The 14849-nt window shown below is 47.4% G+C and overlaps 1 protein-coding gene across 1 annotated transcript in view; it reads left to right on the forward strand.

Annotated features, from left to right (window-relative positions):
* Nucleotides 1–1053: 1053 nt before the first annotated feature.
* Nucleotides 1054–14849, forward strand: part of LOC139264386 (1-aminocyclopropane-1-carboxylate synthase-like protein 1) — an 83323-nt gene continuing 69527 nt past the window's right edge. Inside the window, exons 1-2 of the mRNA XM_070880755.1 lie at nt 1054–1310; nt 13354–13413. Coding sequence (XP_070736856.1) covers nt 1161–1310; nt 13354–13413 — 210 coding nt within the window. The 5' untranslated portion in view covers nt 1054–1160. The remainder of the gene's footprint in view (nt 1311–13353; nt 13414–14849) is intronic.

Here is a 14849-nt window from a genome sequence, read left to right on the forward strand (position 1 = left end):
AGCCTCAGAAAGTTGAGGCAGTCGTTTCCCGACGGCATCCCCCGCCCCTGCCGTCGGGAATGGTTGCTGAACTTGTGAGGCTTCCTGCAGCCTTCTCACTGTCTCCTTCCCCCCCCGCCCCGCCCGCCGTCTGGAACGGCTTCCTCCCCCCCCCCCGCGGGAACGAACGGCTTTCTCCTCCCCTCCCCCCCCCCCCCCCGCGGGAACGAACGGCTTCCTCCGCCCCCCCCTCCCGCGGGAATGGCTGCCTCAACTTGTGAGGCTTCCTGCAGCATTCTCCCTGGCTGAAGCACTTTCACACAGGTAGGAAGATGGTTTATTTAATCTTTTCTTTGCTTATAAATGTTTATTCAGGTTGGATTTATTTGTATAATATTTGTATAAGTATAAATAAGGATTTATTATAGAATTTAATGACTTCCCTTCCCCCCCTCCCCCCCCCCCCCTCGTTCTGGACGCCTAATTTGTAACCTGCGCCTGATTTTTTAATGTGTAGACCAGGTTTTTTCAGTTCTACAAAAATCTTCACTTGCTCCATTCTAAGTTAGTTTGGAGAACGTTTTCACTGTGGAAACTTTGAAATCAGGCGTCAGTGGCTGGACACGTTCCCTTTTGAAGAAAAAAATGTGGAGAATTGCGATTTCTAAGATAGTCCGTTCTCCACCAGTTGCTCCTAAAAATCAGGCGCAAATCACGTGGAAACTTGGGCTCTATAAGTGCATGTTATTTCTTTACATTTGGCAATATTAGCCCGCATAGTTTGGGTGCACCACTTTTAACATAAAGTTTTCCAGCCCCATTGAAGTTAACAGTGAATTTTACAAGGAGGCTTCAGATCCCAAGCCTTGGTTGCGTCCAATTTAATCTCTCCCTTCTGAGGAATGCCGGCCATCGTCACACTGTTGAGCAACCAATCCAGTCTTGGCTTATTGATAACCACGACGCAGAGGGAGAGAAAAACAAAATCTCATTGGTCGTCGTCTTATCTGCGTCACGTCCAGGCGCGTGTTGATGACCAATCCCCACTATGATAGTCTCCAGCAGAGGCTTTACGTCTGCGCATTGTGTGTTTGGGCTCGAGCTGGCGAGTGGGTGCTGGGGCGGCGGTTCATGAAGTTGCTGCGCGGGGTCGTTTGAGGTTTATTCATTTGTTTATTTGAATGTTTTCTGAGGCCGTGCCTATTACTCCGATGGCCGCCGATTCTTTCTTATCTCGCCGAGGGGCGCGGATTGGGCGTTACCAGGGGATACTCAGCAAAGGATTCACCATATACACCAAGGACCCGTTCGACGAGCGCAGCAACCCGGAGGTGAGGCTGAACGTGACGCAGGCCGAGGAGCCTCTCTCTACCATAACTGATACTGTTGTGGCGGCAGCGAGTATTTCCCAATCTCGGTATTTTATCTATCTCCAGCTCGGGGATAAAGCTGACGATTGACGCCAGTCCCGAGGAGCATACATAATAAAGAGGGGCATCCGCAATGAGAGTGCAGCATCTCCCACATCTGCACCATCTCCGCCCATCCCATCACTGCAAAACATCTGCACCATTTCCACCCATCCCATCACTTCAACACATCTGCACCATCTCCGCCCACCCCATCACTGCAAAACATCTGCACCATCTCCACCCACCCCATCACTGCAAAACATCTGCACCATCTCCACCCACCCCATCACTGCAAAACATCTGCACCATCTCCACCCACCCCATCACTGCAAAACATCTGCACCATCTCCACCCACCCCATCACTGCAAAACATCTGCACCATCTCCACCCACCCCATCACTGCAAAACATCTGCACCATCTCCACCCACCCCATCACTGCAATACATCTGCACCATCTCCGCCCGCACCATCTCCGCCCACCCCATCACTGCAAAACATCTGCACCATCTCCACCCACCCCATCACTGCAAAACATCTGCACCATCTCCACCCATCCCATCACTTCAATACATCTGCACCATTTCCACCCATCCCATCACTGCAAAACATCTGCACCATTTCCACCCATCATCACTGCAATACATGTGTGAGTAGGGATAGAATGCAAGCAGTGAGAGTAGAGATAGAGTGGGATGTGTAAGATGATAGGTAGAATTGGACTTGAAAAGAGAGGTATCTAGGAATGTGTTAAAGAAGAAGTATGTGACCTGTTATCGGCGAGGTAGATTGTCAATCTTGACAATTTTCCATCACATAGAAAACCGAGACAGATAAACAGGATAAATTTCTAGCATGATGCAAGTCTTCTTGAATAAATATCAATCTTATTTACTTGCATTATTGTATATATGCTTTAAGTGGTCGTGGTTGTAAAATTTGCGCTCCGAGGAGTTTGTGGAGTACTCAGTACAAATAAAAATGAACATTGGTCAGGAGGTGAGTCACTCACTGCAGAATATCCAGCCTCTGACCTGCTCTTGTAACCACAGTATTTACGCAGCTAGTCCAGTTAAGTTTCTCATCAATGGTGACACCAGGATGTTGATGGCGAGAGATTCGGCGATGGTAATCTCGTTGAATGCCAAAGAGAGGTGGCTAGACTCTCTTGTTGGAGATGGTCATTGCCTGGCACTTGTGTGGCGCAAATATTACTTGCCACTTATCAACCTGAATGTTGTCCAGTCTTGCATGCGGGTATAGAATGCTTCATTATTTGAGGAGTTGCGAATGGAACTGAGCAATGCAATCACCCCCACTTCTGATCTCGTGAAGCAGCTGTACACGGTTGTGCCTAGGACAACTGCCTGAGGAATTCCTGCAGCTGAGATGATTGGCTTCTAACAACCACAACCACTTTCCCTTGTGCTCGGTATGACTCCAACCAGTGGAGTGTTTCCCCCCCTGATTCCCATTGACTTCCATTTCACTAGGACTCCTTGATGCCACACACTTTGTCAAATGCTGCCTTGATGTCAAGGGCAGTCACTCTCACCTCACCTTTAGAATTCAGCTCTTTTGTCCATGTTTGGACCAAGGCTGTAATAAAGGGCTCAATTTTTCCCAATGCCATTCTTTGGTGTACTGCAAGAGTTACGCCTGTTTTCTTTGGCCCCGACTACTCCAAAAAATAACTAGCAAGTTTCCCCATTCTGTTTTTCGAAATTAGAAACATAGAAACATAGAAAACAGGCCCTTCGAGCTGCACCACCATTCAATAAGATCATGGCTGATCATTCACCTCAGTACCCCTTTCCTGCTTTCTTTCCATACCCTTTCATCCTTTTAGCCATAAGGACCATATCTAACTCCCTCTTGAATATCTCTAATGAACTGGCATCAACAACTCTCTGCGGCAGGGAATTCTACAGGTTAACAATTCTGAGTGAAGAAGTTTCTCCTCATCTCAGTCCTAAATGGCTTACCCCTTATCCTTAGACTGTGTCCCCTGGTTCTGGACTTCCCCAACATTGGGAACATTCTTCCTGCATCTAACCTGTCCAGTCCCGCCAGAATTTTATGTTTCTATGAGATCCCCTCTCATCCTTCTAAACTCCAGTGAATACAGGCCCAATCGATCCAGTCTCTCCTCATATGTCTGTCCTGCCATCCCGGGAATCAATCTGGTGAATCTTCGCTGTCCTTCCTCAGATTAGGAGACCAAAACTGAACACAATATTCCAGGTGAGGCCTCACCAAGGCCCTGTACAGCTGCAGTAAGATCTCCCTGCTCCTATACTCAAATACCCTTGCTATGAAGGCCAACATACCATTTATCTTCTTCACCGCCTGCTGTACCTGCATGCCACCTTTCAATGACTGATGTACCATGATACCCAGGTCTCGTTGCACCTCCCCTTTTCCTAATCTGCCGCCATTCAGATAATCTGCCTTCGTGTATTTGCCTCAAAGTGGATAATCTCGCATTTATCCACATTATACTGCATCTGCCATGTATTTGCTCACTCACCTAACCCGTCCAAGTCACCCTGCAGCCTCTTAGCGTCCTCCTCACAGCTCACACCGCCATCCAGCTTAGTGTCATCTGTAAACTTGGAGATATTACATTCAATTCCTTCATCTGCATCATTAATGTATATTGCAAAGAGCTGGGGTCTCTGCACTGAGCCCTGCAGCACCCCACTGGTCACTGCCTGCCACTGAAAAGGACCCGTTTATCCCAACTCTCTGCTTCCTGTCTGCCAACCTGTTCTCTATCCACGTCAGTACATTACCCCCAATACCATGTGCTTTAATTTTGTACACCAATCTCTTGTTTGGGACCTTGTCAAAATCTTTTGAAAATTTGCGCCACGCAGTCTGTCCTTTAGCTTTGGGGGCGTGGAGCCTAATGTCAGCGGCAAAAAAACGATGCTCCTTCCCCTCCACCCTTCTGCGCATGTGCGAAAAAAAAGGACATTTTTGATGTGACTGCTACGGGCACGCATGCCCAGTACAGCTCCCGGTCTGCATTCGGCCACTTTTAAAGAGCCAGTTGTGTGTGAGAACTTTAATTCTCATTGGGAAAATCAGAGCAAGATGCAACACGGCTCAAGGACCAAGAATTTCTTACAGGATGAAGTAGAGGCACTGGTTCCTGTAATTGAGGCCAGATGGCAGGAGCTGGACACCAGCAGAGGTCACATAAAAGTTTCACCAAAAAAATAAAGAAACGCTGGAACCAACTTGCAGAAGATTACTGTGAATGGTGACCACCCTGAGGTCTGGAGGCCAGTGCAAAAAGAAGTGGCAAGACCTTGGTCAAGTAGTTAGTGTAAGTAATATTTTCATTTATTCAATGGAATTTCAATTGTAAATGTGACCATCTGTGTGCGTCCCACCCAGCAGAAAGACACCCTCTCTAAAAAGTTATTTTTTCATCTTTGCAGAGGAAGGTGGCACATAATAAAAGGGAAAGAACTCGAATAAGAGGAGGCCTGGCAAATCTGCACCCTTGGAAGCGAGGGTCGCTGCTTTGATGGGTCCTGCCTGAAGAAAAGCAACCATCACCACTGCACAAGGGAGAGGGCAAGTCTTGCAAATTCCACAGTCTGGCTTTGCTAAATGTTAAGTACTGCGCGGGCTTGCCATGCTTCGGTTCATGGGAATGTCTCCGTCAGCTACGCTTTGGTTGATGCAGTGAGCTATCATTCATCCTGGTCTTTCAAATAAGCCTGCTGCCTGAGCCGTGTGAACCTACTCCTGCCACCTTGCCCCCTCTTCAGCTTCTAATCATTTGTCTGTTCTGTTATATTTTGCAGAACTTGAGGCCAACCCTGACGAGGCTAAAGCCGATGCAGATGCGCCTGAAGAGAACATCTTCCAATCCCACCTTCCAGACCAAGAGCATGGGGGTGAGGGGGAGGTGATGGATGAAGCCCACACTGTTGTACTCTGGAGGAGGTGCAGGTGCTGCCCATTGAGGTGCCAGGACTTTCCTGAGTGGTATGAGTGTTGGGACATTCCATGGTTTCTCACTGTCTGAGGCTGGGGATTCCAGTGGGATGTAGCGAGGCACACCCAGGGCCCCGCCATCCGAGGCTGCAGGCCCCAGTGGGATGCAGTGAGCCACACCCAGAGTGAGGAGGGGAAGGAGAGCTCGACAGCACTCTCCTGAGGTGCAGGATCTAACAGATGTGGTTCAGATGATGGCAATGAGTGTGGAGAGCATTGACTTTACACGATCACTCCTGGACGCCATCAGTAGTGGGGTGGGTGATGAGGTATCAGGACTGTTGGGAGAAGTAACCACACTCTCAGGAGAAATGGGAACAGTGCCCGGACACATGGGGAAGGGAATGACACAGGCAGCTGATACAATGTACGTGCACATGAGGGACGGAATGTCGCAGGTAGCTGATGCACTGTCAGCGAACATGAGGGAGGGAATGTTGGAGGTAGTTGAGAGACTGTCAGGGTACATGAGGGAAGGAATGTTGGAGGTAGTTGAGAGACTGTCAGGGCACATGAGGGAGGGAATGTCGGAGCTAGCTGCTGCAATAACGAAACACGCCCAGACCCCGCGCGAATTGATGGAATCAACTGCCACTTCCACTCCAATCCCCAGACCAGCCTCTGAAGAGGCCCACACCGGGCCTTCCACATTACTGCCCACCCCCACCCCCATCAAGAAGTGCGCATTACTCGAGATGTTTGAAAGAATAAGCTTGGTACCAACCCGAGGAACACTGCACCACCACCTGCGGGCAGGGGTGGAGTCAACAAGACCAAGCGCAGCGGGCGGTCTTAAAATAAGGTGGAGGAGAGATGGGTGCAGCCTTTCTTTGCTGCTGCTGTTATTGTTGTTACTGTTGCAACTGTTCTCAAATTAAAAGTGATCTAAAAGTTTGTAAGTGATCTTAACTGAAAACCTTAAATTTTTATACAAGAATATTTTTATTAAAGTTAAGTTATATACAAACAAGTGTTAAACTTTTGAATAAAATATATTTTAAATTGTAACTGAATCATTTCCATTATTTGTTCCATTAACACAACACAACATTACGGAACGTGTCCAAACAGTAAACATGGTCCATTTGGAATAGTTGCCGCTGAGTCTTCAGGCAGCAAAGCGTTCATGGATGAGCTGCTCACACAAGGCTCGAGCAATCGTTATGGAGCACGACGGCCCGCCCTCCTCCGTCGTCGTGCTCCAGGTTCAGGTAGTTGCATCCTCGTCGTCGTCGTCGTCCTCCTCCTCCTCCTCGTCATCTGCATCTTCCTCCTCATCATCAGCCACTCTCACCTCAGGTGGGTCTTCTTCTACCATCTGCTGCTGCCTCATGATGGCTAAGGCATGCAGCTCACAACAGTGAACTGACCAACTATCTCAGGGGAGTATTACAAGTAGCCTCCGGAATGGTCCAGGCATCAGAAACGCTGTTTCAAGGTGCCATTAGTCCTATCTATTATGCTACGTGTCACAATGTGCAACATTTTTTATTCCAGATCAGCTTCCGTCCAGGTTACACGTAGGGGCGTCAGGAGCCAGGTGGCGAGGCTGTACCCCTTGACTCCCAGCAGCCAGCTCTGCCCTTCTGGCTGCTGCTGAAACATTATCATAGGCAGTCCCTCGAAATCGAGGAAGACTTGCTTCCACTCTAAAAGTGAGTTCTCAGGCGAATATACAGTCCTATACGGGAATTACAGTCTCTGTCACAGGTGGGACAGACAGTCGTTGAAGAAAAGGGTGGGTGGGGAGTCTGGTTTGCCGCTCCTTCTGCTGTCTGCGCTTGGTTTCTGCATGCCCTCGGCAACAAGACTTGAGGTGCTCAGCGCCCTCCCGGATGCTCTTCCTCCACTTATGGTATATACAGTAGACATGGCAGATAAGCAAAGAGTAGGAGTAAATGGGTACTTTTCAGAATGGCAGGCAGTGACTAGTGGGGTACCGCAAGGTTCTGTGCTGGGGCACCAGCTGTTTACATTGTACATTAATGATTTAGACGAGGGGATTAAATGTAGTATCTCCAAATTTGCGGATGACACTAAGTTGGGTGGCAGTGTGAGCTGCGAGGAGGATGCTATGAGGCTGCAGAGTGACTTGGATAGGTTAGGTGAGTGGGCAAATGCATGGCAGATGAAGTATAATGTGGATAAATGTGAGGTTATCCACTTTGGTGGTAAAAACAGAGAGACAGACTATTATCTGAATGGTGACAGATTAGGAAAAGGGGAGGTGCAACGAGACCTGGGTGTCATGGTACATCAGTCATTGAAGGTTGGCATGCAGGTACAGCAAATGGCATGTTGGCCTTCATAGTGAGGGGATTTGAGTACAGGGGCAGGGAGGTGTTACTACAGTTATACAGGGCCTTAGTGAGGCCACACCTGGAGTATTGTGTACAGTTTTGGTCTTCTAACTTGAGGAAGGACATTCTTGCTATTGAGGGAATGCAGCGAAGGTTCACCAGACTGATTCCCGGGATGGCGGGACTGACATATCAAGAAAGACTGGATCAACTGGAGTTCAGAAGAATGAGAGGGGATCTCATAGAAACGTTTAAAATTCTGACAGGTTTAGACAGGTTAGATGCAGGAAGAATGTTCCCAATGTTGGGGAAGTCCAGAACCAGTGGTCACAGTCTAAGGATAAGGGGTAAGCCATTTAGGACCGAGATGAGAATCTTTTTCACCCAGAGAGTGGTGAAGCTGTGGAATTCTCTTTACCACAGAAAGTTGTTGAGGCCAATTCACTAAATATATTCAAAAAGGAGTTAGATATGGCCCTTACTACTAGGGGGATCAAGGGGTATGGCGAGAAAGCAGGAATGGGGTACTGAAGTTGCATGTTCAGCCATTAACTCATTGAATGGCGATGCAGGCTCGAAGGGCCGAATGGCCTACTCCTGCACCTATTTTCTATGTTTCTATATCGTGCTTTCGCGTAGGATGAACACATCATGGATGCTCCCAGGTTATCTCGCATCAACTAATGATGTGATGCATGTCGTCAAATACGAGCTGCACATTAATGGAGTGGAAGCCTTTTCTGTTCCTGTACATCTCGGAATCCATCAAAGATGCTTGCATGGCGATGTGGGTACAATCAATGCAGCCCTGTACCTTTGGGAAGCCAGCAATCCTGGAGAAGCCCACAGCCCTTTCACGTATTGCCTGGGCGGTCATGGGGAACTTTATGTAGTTATTCCTCCAGGTATATAGTGCAGCATTCACCTGCTGAATGCAGATGTGTGTTGCATGTTAAGAAATGGTGCACACATCCCCAGTTGTGGCCTGGAATGATCCAGATGCATAGAATAAAAGTGCAGCTGTACCCTTCATTTCAACTGACAAAGCAGTCCTGACGCTTCTAGGTTGCAGGTCTCCTTTTACTAACTCTCAGGTCTTGGTTACAACTTCTTTGAGGAAACGCAGCCTTCTCACACAATCTGCATCACTCAGGTGCAGGTATGAACGCCTGTTTTGATATACCCGACGTGGGTAAAGCCTCCTGCCCATCATCCTATCTGCTCCGAGATTCCTCATGCGATGACGTTGAATCAATCGTCTCCTCCACAGCACCATCATGCAGAAGGCTTGCACGAGGTATGGCATTGTCAGTATTGCCCCCATGATTAAATTGTACCTTTGCAAAAAGCTCAAAACAGCAGAACAAGTTCTTTGTTCTCGCTCTCCCCAAGGTCGATGCCCTAGTATGGAGCACACCCAGGTCTGCGCATGCGCAATAGGCTTGCTTAGAACAGGAAGCTAGGCATTCAAATGAGGACATTTGGTGCAATGAAGTCTAATGCAATTCTTTAATTATAGATTTTTTTCACCATCGACCGAACATCTCACCAGGCTCGGCGGTCAGCCGGCAGAATCGCTCCCTTGCCCGGACACGGGCTCGGCAAAGCGCCCCCCCACCCCCCGGGCTTCTTTTGATGCTGCCGCATAGTGTAAGGGTTCTCATCCCTTCAGTTCGGCTTCCACATCCCTCCCACCCCCTCACCTTCCCCCAGCTCCAGGCTTCTTTTGAAGCCAACCCAGAGCCCCTGAGCCTGAGTCCGGACAGGCACCGATTCTGCCAGCCAACGCTCCGACCCACGAGCCCCATTGGGCGATGTTTGGTGGTGGCACTTTGAAAAAAAATCCAAAATTAAGGAATTGCAATAGACTTCCATTTTCTGCGTTTTAAGTTTGAAAAAATTCATGATGCATATTTCATGTGTTCTTGAATCCCTCCAAAACTTTGCCTAAAAACAATGGCGTCTTTCTGCGTCAATTTTTTAATGTGCACTGGTTTTTCTTAAGTGCCCAGAAGGTTTTTTGGGAGTGGTCACATACACCGTCCTAGCAAAAATGTAAGTTGGCCAAACTTGCATAAATGTGAAAAACTGGCGCAGACATCAGGTTAAGCCCTCTATGATGCAAAAAAAAAACTACCCTAAAAAAATCGTAAATTGCTGAGTTTTTCTTCTTAGGCGGTCCCTCGTATCGAGGATGACTTGCCTCCACACCAAAAAAGGATGAGTTCACAGGTGTTTCGATGAAGGACCTGATATTCCCGATCCCGAATTACATGTTAAAGGGTGGAAGATGCCCATGCGTGGATTTTTAAAATCTGTGTTGGCCGTTGCACACCAGCCACCACACGGGCTTGACAGAGCTTGGTCTTGGTCCAGTGGCAAGGATTAACCAAGACGATTGGAGACCAGCTCTGCTGCACGGACCGAATGCGCGCACATCGCAGTGTGGGCTGGCTCCAGGACACTCGCCTCTGCTTGACCCTGAACTCGCGTCTCTCCTGGGCCCTGATCACGTCCCTCCACAATCTCTCGCCGCTCCTTCGCCCTAACCTTGCCGCTCCTTTGCCCCGACTTCGCCGCTCCTGCTGTACCTGCCCTCGCTCCAGTCAGCGACCTAGACCTTGGTGACGTCCAATCCAGTCGCCCTCTTCACTGCCATCACCCTCTTGCACCAGCTCGTGCTGCTCCCTGAAGTGCTATGTCGCCATGCTGTCCAGGGGCCGCTCGCCTTTTATGGCCCTGACCTGCCGCTGGTGTTTCCTCGCAGGGGAAACTTGGATATTTTAATTTAGGCCAAAAAAAGCAGCATGCGACAAAATAACAGCGCAGATAATTGGGGAAAATTTAGCCCCGAGCCAAGTGGACCTGGCAGAACCCAAACTGAGCATTGGTGAGCAGGTTATTGGTGAGTAAGTGCCTTTTGATAGTACTGTCGACAATACCTTGCATCACTTTGCTGATGACTGAGAGTAGGCTGATAGGGCGGTAATTGGCCGGATTGAATTTGTCCTGCTTTTGTGGCTAGACTAATCTGGGCAATTTTCCACTTGATGCCAGCATTTTAGCTGCAGTGGAGCAGCTTGGCTAGTGGCGTGGCTAGCTCTGAAGCACAAGTATTCAGCGTTACAGCCAAAATGTTGTTGGGGCCCATTGCCTTTGCTGTATCCAGTGTGCTCAGCGTTTCTTGATCTCATCCGGAGTGAATCGAATTGGCAGCACTCTGGCTTCTGTGATGGTGAGGAACTCCGGAGGTGGCCGAGATGGATCATCCACTCGGCACTTCTGGCTGAAGATGGCTGCTACTCACTTGCTGGGCTCCACCATCATTGAGGATGGAGATGTTTATCGAGCTTCCTCCTTCCGTTAGTTGTTTAATTGTCCACCACCATTTACGACAAGATATGACAGAACTGCAGAACTTTGACCTGATCTGTTGGTTGTGGGATCGCTTAGCTCTCTCTATAGCATGCTGCTTTTGCTGTTCAGTGTGCATGTAGTCCTGTGTTGTAGCTTCACCAGGTTGGCACCTCACTTTTAGGCATCCTCTTCTGCACTTCTCATTAAACCAGGGTTGGTCCTCTGGCTTGATTGTGATGGTAGTGTGAGGGATATGCTGGACCATGAGGTTACAGATTTTGGTGGCATACAATTCTGCTGCTGCTGATGGCCTGCGGCGTTTCACGGATACCCAGTTTTGAGCTGCTAGATCTCCTGAATCTATCCCATGAAAAATGTCCTCAGTGTGAAGAGGGGACTGTGTGATGATCACTCCTATCAACACTGTCGTGGACAGATGCATCTGCGACAGGTAAATTGGTGAGGATAAGGTCAAGTAGGTTTTTCCCTCGTGTTGGTTCTCTCACCATCTGCTGCAGGCCTAGTCTGCCTGCTACATACTTCAGGATTTGTCCAGCTCAGTTAGTAGTGGTGCTACCAAGCCACCCTTGGTGATGGACATTGAAGTCCCCCACCCAGAGTATGTTTTGTGCCCTTGCTACCCTCAGTCCTTCTTTCAAATGGTGCTGAACATGGACGAGTACTGATTTCATCAGCTGAGGGAGGACAGTAGGTGCCATGAGAGTTCATGAGGTCAGGAATCCATGTTGAGGACTCTCAGGGCTACTCCCTCCCAACTGTATACCACTGTGCCGTCATCTCAGGTGGGTCTGTCCTGCCAGTGGGATAGGACATACCCAGGGATAGTGATGGAGGAATCTAGAACGTTGGCTGAAAGGTATGTGAATATGCTTATGTTGGACTTTTGCTTGACTAGTCTGTGAGGCAGCTCTCCCGAATTTGGCACACGCCCCCAGATGTTAGTGAGGAGGACTTTGCAGGCTTGATTGGGCTGGGTGTGCCTTTGCTGTGTCTGAATCCAGTGCCTAGGTCAATGCTGGGTGGCCTGTTTGGTTGCATTCTTATTGTTTTTACTAGCGGTTTGATACAACTGAGTGGCTTTACCAGGCCATTTCAGAGGGCAGTTAAGAGTCAACCACAGTGCTGTGGGTCTGGAGTCACATATAGGCCGGACCGGGTAAGGATGGCAGTTTTCCTTTCCTGAAGGACATTAGTGAACCAGATGGGTTTTTATGATATTCCAATAGTTTCACAATCACAATTACTGATGCTCGCTTTTAGTCCAGATTTATTTAATTAACTGCTTGTTTAATTAATTGCCTCTTGTGCACCCCCACTTCCTTCGCCCCACTATTGGTGGCTATGCCTTCATCTGTCTTCGCCCTAAGCTCTGGCGTTTCCTTCCTGAACCTCTTCGCCCTTCTATCTCTCTCTCGTCCATTTAAAGTGCTGCTTAAAAACCTATCTTGTTGACTAAACATTTGGTCACCTGGCCTAATATCTCCTTGTGTAATTTGGTGTCAAATTTTGTCTGATTATGTTTTCAGGCAGCACCTTGGGATGTTTTAATGTGTTAAAGGTGGGTTATTTTTCACACAATGATCAATACTTGCAATCGACTTTGGGATAGAATGTGGAGGCGAAAACCTTGTATTCATTAAAAAAACAATTGGATGCAGCAATAGGGGAGTATAGGCTCGGTATCGATATTTGTCTGATTACGCTCCTGTGAAGCACCTTGGGACATTTTACAATGTTAATTACACTATATAAATGCAAGTTGTATTATAACAGATCAAGAACAAATTATTAGTACCTGACCTAAAGAACAGAAGTGTTGTGCTGAAACTTCTCTTCCCTCTAAACACAGTAGCTGGCTCAGCTATTTGTATAGTTAACTCTTGCCAATTTTGATTAATGGCCATCTCTACTCAAGGATATCCTAGAGCCATTTCTGCATTTCACTGCTATCTTAATTTTGATACAATTTAGCTACTGTTGCATCCAACAAAGAACATCAGTTTACATATATTTCCTTGTTATCTAGAGAAGCTACAATTTTCCTTCAGAAAGGGTACATAATCGAATTAGCAATTAGTTTACCAGGCACATCGCAATTGTTGTTGACTATACAATTAAAATATATCATGAATTAGATGATTAGATCACACAGGCATGATTTAAAGGTTGTTCTTTTTGGGACTGTTTCCAGGACTGGTGATCGGTGATTTTATGTGCATTTACATCTGCAAGAACACCATGAAAAATATATATTTTTGTCTTCTCCTTTAGGGTGTTCTGAATTTGGGAACGAGTGAAAACAACCTTTGTTTTGACTTACTAGAAGAGTGGGTGAGTATGTAAAATACTGAAAAATAACTTTTCAGGTACTGAGGGATAGAAATTTGGTGGTTTGGTGCCCTTGGAAAGGGTCGGAATAGGGGCGTTAAAGTGGTTGGAGCCACGAGCTTCAGCATTGGTGCAGCCCGGCACATTCAGTGTGCCGGCGTGGAGCGGTACTGCCCGGGAGAGTCCAGCCAGTGTACAACGCCTCCAGTTGCGACACCGTGCTGAAATTTGTTTGCAGAGTAGCGCGCCCCAATGGGACCGTCTGGGAAAGCGGGAGGTCAGAGCTATTCTGGTGGCGGTGAGGGAAAGAATGAATACATCAGGTAAATGTGATTGTTTTTTTTTTCCTTTTTGCGATTTATGTTTGTGGGGTGAGCAAGACATTGGGAATGTTTTTTGTGGATTTTTTGGTGATTTTTTTCCCCATGGAAGCAAGCCTCCCTTGGGGCACTCTGAGGCCGACTCTTTAGCTCAGGATTTCCAGTTGCTCAGCCGGCCTAGCGCCCCAAGAGAGGTGTGAAATGCCTCCCTTCATGCACCGCTTCACAATCGGGGCCCAGCTGATGAATTTTGTGGCTGCAGACTCAAACCATTTCTCGTGCAAAATTTATTGTCCCGCACCCTAATTAGCCTCAAACCAAATTTCCTGAAAGTATTGGGTCTACTGGAATGTTTTTAAGCATAGACGTCACATGTCTCGCACCATGAAGTTAAATTTATGTTATGTGGTATTTTATGTTGACTTGTTAATTTAACTTCCCCTCCCAATAAAACATGGGCCCAGAATTTCCGGCGACCCGGGTCCATACGAAGTTTCTGCGCTGAAAACCGGCTTTTCCGATCTGTCAAGCTGGAGCTTGACAGATGATCCGCAGATTGGGAGCGAGGACATTTGTACGTGGAAGTTTGGGCTATTTACCCATAGCTTGCCCGGAAAATGTCCTCAAAACTCTTGCGTCCGAAAAAGCAGGCACATAGCCTACTTTTACAGGCGTAAGAGTTTAAAAACATAGAAAAAACATGATTAAAATAAAAATTTAAAAGACACATTTATGTTAAAACCCTGCCCACTCAAATAATGTTATTTTAAACCCTAACCCTAACTTTTTTTTAAAAATCGGGAATTTTTTTTCTTTAAAAAACGTGTAACATTTTTAATTTCTATTAGTTTATTGTGTGAGGTGTTTTTTAAATGTTTTATGTAGTGTTTGTGCGTTTTGGGGTTGTTCTCATTCATAGTAATAGGAGATTCGTAACTTACGAATCTCCTGTTACTATGAATGAGAAAATACTTACCTGTGATTGAGTGTACCTGTGACTCCTGCGGACATCCCGACGTGCACGCGCTGCGCGTCGCAGGGAGAGGAGGCCTGTGGATCAGGAGTTTCAGCAGGCGCAGCAGCTTCAGGCAATTGCGCATTTTATTTCTATTTTTTCTT

The sequence above is a fragment of the Pristiophorus japonicus genome, chromosome 5 (genome assembly GCF_044704955.1).
Source record: "Pristiophorus japonicus isolate sPriJap1 chromosome 5, sPriJap1.hap1, whole genome shotgun sequence".
Taxonomy (NCBI): Eukaryota; Metazoa; Chordata; class Chondrichthyes; family Pristiophoridae; genus Pristiophorus; species Pristiophorus japonicus.